Below are 5334 nucleotides of genomic sequence, written 5' to 3'. Positions count from 1 at the left end.
TCGGGGAGAGCAAGGCCATCGTCTTCATGATCAACCTGGCCGTGGCCGACCTGGCCCACGTCCTCTCACTGCCCCTGCGGACTTACTACTACATCAACCACACCTGGCCCTTCGGGAGCTTCCTGTGCCAGGTGTGCTTCTACCTGAAGTACCTCAACATGTACGCCAGCATCTGCTTCCTCACCTGCATCAGCATCCAGCGCTACCTGTTCCTGCTGCACCCCTTCCGAGCCAAGAGCTGGAAGCGCCGCTACGACGTGGCCATCAGCGCCCTGGTCTGGCTCCTGGTGGGGGCCGCCTGCCTGCCCCTCATCATCGTCAGGAGCCCAGCCCTGTCCAACTCCATCAACAGCTGCTTCTCGGACCTTGGCGTGAAGCAGCTCAGCCCAGGGGCCGCCATCGCGCTGGTGACGGTGGCTGAGCTGTTTGGCTTCGTCATCCCCTTCAGCACCATTGCCTGGTGCACGTGGAGGATGTGGCATTCCCTGCGGGACGGCCCCACGGCGCTGCAGGACGCTGGCGAGAAGCGGAAGGCCCTGAGGATGGTCCTCATGTGCGCCGCCGTCTTCTTCATCTGCTTCACCCCCTACCACATCAACTTCCCCTTCTTCATGATGGTGATCGAGAACATCATCCGGGGCTGCGCCGTGCACCGGAGCGCGCTGCGCTTCCACCCCATCTCCCTGTGCCTGGCCAGCCTCAACTGCTGCCTGGACCCTGTCCTCTACTACTTCATGACCTCCGAGTTCCAGGCGCAGCTGCTGCGCCACGGCTGCGTGGCCCTGCGAGCCCGGCTCCCGCCCCGCCGGAGCAGCGCCTCTGGCACCGACACTGCCCACGACATCCGCGTCAGGAAGAGGAATCTCCCTCGCCTCAAGTTCTGGTCTCTTCCCAAGTTCTTTGGCCAAATAAACAGCATGGACATCCCCCCCGTGCCGCCCGACGAGCTGCTGCTGGAGTCCATCTCGTGAGCATCAGCCAGCCCTGTCCGTGCAGGGGCTTCCCAGAGCTGCAGTGAGGACTGGGACACTCTCCAATTGTCCTCGTGTGCTGCAGGTGCCAGGACCTGATCCATAAGGACGTTGTGATGCCAAAAGGTTTGATGGTTGTGTTGTTGCTGCTGGGGACTGTTGCCTTCTATCCCCTCGAAAGCCGTTGTTGATGCTGAAGTTTCTCCTGTGCTGAACTGCAGTGGCTTCAGGTGCCTCATTTCAGGTGTTTCTGTGCTTCTGCATATTTGCCATTTTTGGGAATCCTTCTGAATCCTGAGCTGTGAGTGAGCAGCTCAGCCTTGGCACAGCTCTGGGAATTCCAGCCCCGATCCCGGGTACCTACAGCCACTGTCACCTGGAGCATCCACCACGCTCACACAAGGCTCTGGATCAGGATGGTTCATTATCTCCTCATAAACTGAACCTTTTTCCACTACAAAAATTCCATTGCCTGGGTCCGATCCAGCCTAATCCGGACTGCACGACTATAACTGTACCAAGCAGAGAGTATTAACCTATACCACATCAGTGTTACAGGGAGAGCTCAAACAAACTGGGCTCAGCTCATGCTGCTGGAAAAGGCACCCAGAGCTGAGCAAAGGGATCCACCTGGCTCCTGGCAGCTGCAGGTGCTCGGCTGATTATGGGGGATCAATATTTGGAAGACAAATTGTGATAGATATGCCACGAGCAAAGAGGGAGATGTGACACCTCCCAGGGCACATTAACTCACATTAGAGTTCTGGTGTGAGCTGCAAAAACGGGGACCTGTCGTTGGTGTCTCTTGTGTTGTTGGGAGTCATGTGTTATTTGTCATGTTGCTGACGCATGTGGTTGCACATTGAGATGTTATCCAAACCTTCAGTTTTGCTTTGAACACCAAAAACTATCCCAACCCTCGCTGGGTACAGAGAAAATTTACAAAACTGACTCCAGTACACCCTGAAAGCTTCAAACCCTGAGGAAATAAAAATGATCCCAATGTGTATTTGAGCTTCAGGAGTGTTATTTTAAGTGCTTAGAAATATTTTGCCCCACATCTGCTCTTAGAGCAGTGACATAATTTGGGGGGGACATCCCAGTTTGGGGCTCAGAGAGGTCTCGGACAGTGGCCTGTGCAGGGGTTCTGAGGTCTCCTCCTCCCAAAAAACCCTCAGGGAATTTTATAAGTAAACATAGGCAGAGAGGGATTGATAGAAAACAGCTTTTCCCATGATTGGATGCACATTTCCACCCCGCGCAGCGTTTCTGGGAAGCACGGAATGGGTGGTGGTTTGCCCTCACAGTGCTGAGGCTGGATGGGGGGAGACCAGATGGGAGATCCAGACAAACTGGAGGAATTTGCTTTGGTACTTAAAGTGTGCTAGAGACAGGCAGCAAACCCCGGCAACAGGCAGCAAACGCCGGGAACAGGCAGAAAAGCCGCTGCGCTGAGGCTCATACTGTCCTAAATCTCCTCCTCCTCTCACAAAAAATATAAATAACAAAAGGCCATGTTTTCCTTGTTTGCTGGGGGGGGAGGGCGGGTTGGAAAAAGAGCTTTCAGGGCTGGAAAAATGCTGTTTCAGATGGCCCAAACCCAGCAGCGGGCAGAGGCAAAACAGGAAACCCAAGGAAACCTCACCGATGCCGGGACTGGCTCCAGGCAGCTCCCACAGACAGGACAAGCCACAGCAGCAGGATCTTCACCAGGAGTGTGGCTTTTCCCGGGTGCTTTGGGAATGGCACAACCCCGAAAAGACGGGCTGGGCATCCAGGTGGCCCTCAGTGACCAGAGACAGGTCATTTATAAGCCCCCCTGAGCAACAGCAAATCCTGGATTGTGGCTCCAGCTTCAGCAGCAGCACCAGCTCCAGGTTTCCCAGGAGCTCCAGTTCCCACTGGGATTTTGCCAGGTTGTTTTTCATATTGCTTTTCTGACATTTCTGCAACACAGCTTGCCCTTTCCAAACAGAGCACAGGAAAGAGAAAGCAAACCCAAAACTCTCACTAATCTGTCACGTGGAGACTCAGCATCAAACCCTCCCTCGGGCTGTCCCTGCCCCAGGCACGGGAAATGCAGCAGAAGAATCCCTCGCTGGGTTGGACACCTGGATAGCAGGGATTCTGCTGGGTTTTCTGTAAATCAATCCCTGAAGAAATATCCTTTTCCGGTACAAACTGGTGCTTCCTGCCCTTCCAATGCCTGCCAGCCTCCTGTTTTATCAGTCACAGGATCATCATGGAATGGTTTGCATTGGGAGAGACGTCACAGCTCATCCCATTCCACCCCCTGCCATGGGCAGGGACACCTCCCACTATCCCAGGCTGCTCCAAGCCCCATCCAACCTGGCCTTGGACACTTCCAGGGATCCAGGGGCAGCCACAGCTTCTCTGGGCACCCTGTGCCAGGGCCTCCCCACCCTCACAGGGAACAATTTTTTCCCAAGATCCCATCTAACTCTACACTTACATATCCCTAAAATTATGCAGTACTTGGGAGTATCCAAGCTGTCCCTTGCACGGCACATTTCAGGGCCCCACAGGGAGGGATAGAAGCTGCTTTTCTCCTTGCTAAAAATACCTTTATCCTCCCTCCATGACCACATGCTCCCAGTCCAGCCCCAAATTTTTGCCTCTGGAAATCCCAGTTTTGCCTCTGGAAAACCACTCAGGCTCTGCAGAGTCCTCACCACCGAGCTTCAGACTCCTTTCCTGATTTTTGGCACCACTGCTGGCAAGGAGCAGCTCCTCCACCCACCCACCTCGTGCTGGAGAGGGGAAGTGCTGTCCCTGGCAAGGGAACAAACACCAACAGCTCCAATCCTGAGCACAACTCCAACGCACGGAAAGTGAATTTTGCTGCTTCAAACCCAGCCGAGCCAGGGAGAGGTTCTCCAAGCCAGGGAGCCGTTTTCCAGACAGCCATGATTTCATCAGATCCCAATCCAATTTTTTATTCATGTGCTCAGCCAGCAACACCCTGCAAAGCCCAAGTTTGGGGTGTGGTGGGACAGCACTGTGTGATGGCCCCAGGTGTGTCCATCAGCCCCTCCCATGCTCCAGGGTCCTGTTCAGGGCACAGGGGAGAGGATTTGGGAATTCTGCGTGGATGCCGTGGCAGCGTTCAGCACTGGGAGGGTGCTCAGCATTCCAAGGAACAGCCAAAGCCTCATCCCTGCACAGCCAGCACATCCTTCCCAGCAGGCGCTGCCACGCCATCGCTCAGCCCTGCTCCTTCTGCAGGGATTTTTTGGTTTTTAAAGAGAATTCCCTGCTGCAGGCACACAGGGCAGGAAAATCCAGCAGTTTTTAGCCCTCAGCCTGGTGTCAGCAGCACGGCTGCATCCCTGGCTCCACGTGAGCCCTGCTGATGCCGGGAGCTGCATCCATGGACCTGTGCCTGCTCCCCGTTTCCAGACACGCCCTTCCCCTGGGGCAGCCCCAGCCGTGCGGAGAGCAGACAGACAACCTCTTCCCAGGAATTATTTCTATTAAAGACAGGCAGTGCAGCTCAGAAAGACCTGAGCTGGCTCTCTCTGGGGATCTCCCACAAGGTCACGAAGCACAAGCTTAAATAAACTGAGAACTTCCAATTCTTATAAGATAAAAATGTAAGTAAAGATAAAAATATAACAATTTTAAATTTTTACTCTATGCGGTAAAATAATTGTTTTGGGATTTGGTGCCCAGCTCCAAGACCTCCTGATTTTTAGTGGCCTCAACTACAGCAGGATTGGGAGGTCCAGCCAGGGTTTTTCCTGGGGACAGCAGAACTCAGAGACTGGCACTTGCCTGCTGGTAAAGGCACCCTCAGTTCCCACCCCACACCCCAGGAACACTCCCAGAGTGATGGGAAATGGGATGGATGCTGATGGCAGCGCCCATGGAGCGTGGCACCAGCAAAACTGGATTTGGGGGTGCTCTGCAAGGTGGTTTTGAAACAAAACCTCCCTCAGCACCCTGCATCCACTCACTGCCCCGAGCTCAGGCTCTGCCTTGCCATAACCAGGCTGGCTGCTGTGGAAACGGAAGTGAAACAAAGCATCCATCACATGCCAGAGGGGGAAAAGCAAAGGAGCCCATCCCCGAGCCCAGGTGCTGCTCAGCCCCAGGGGTTTGGTGATTCCTGGACTGGCCTCAATTTTGTTGTCTGTTAAAGTCACCTCCAAACCATCCCCCTCGATCCTTGCGGGAGGCAGGGAGGTGCCAGGGTCACACAAGGAAATGCTGGTGGGGCAAGGGGAGCTTGGGGACCCCCAGGTGTCACATCACACAGTTCTGGGGAGAGGGAATAAATGAGAGCACAGCAGACGCAGCTGCTGGGAGGTGCTGGGAAAGTTTCACATCCCAGATCCTGCTG

General features: G+C 54.7%; 1 protein-coding gene across 1 annotated transcript in view; it reads left to right on the top strand.

Annotated features, from left to right (window-relative positions):
- LOC103623224 (putative P2Y purinoceptor 10) overlaps nt 1-1980 on the top strand; it is a 6097-nt gene extending 4117 nt beyond the window's left edge. Inside the window, exon 4 of the mRNA XM_008642306.2 lies at nt 11-1980. Coding sequence (XP_008640528.2) covers nt 11-971 — 961 coding nt within the window. The 3' untranslated portion in view covers nt 972-1980. The remainder of the gene's footprint in view (nt 1-10) is intronic.
- Nucleotides 1981-5334: the final 3354 nt, after the last annotated feature.

This window comes from Corvus brachyrhynchos, unplaced genomic scaffold (assembly GCF_000691975.1).
Source record: "Corvus brachyrhynchos isolate BGI_N302 unplaced genomic scaffold, ASM69197v1 scaffold220, whole genome shotgun sequence".
NCBI lineage: Eukaryota > Metazoa > Chordata > Aves > Passeriformes > Corvidae > Corvus > Corvus brachyrhynchos.
The sequence above is the reverse complement of the archived record's forward strand: the minus strand, read 5'-3'. Positions and strand labels throughout refer to the sequence as shown.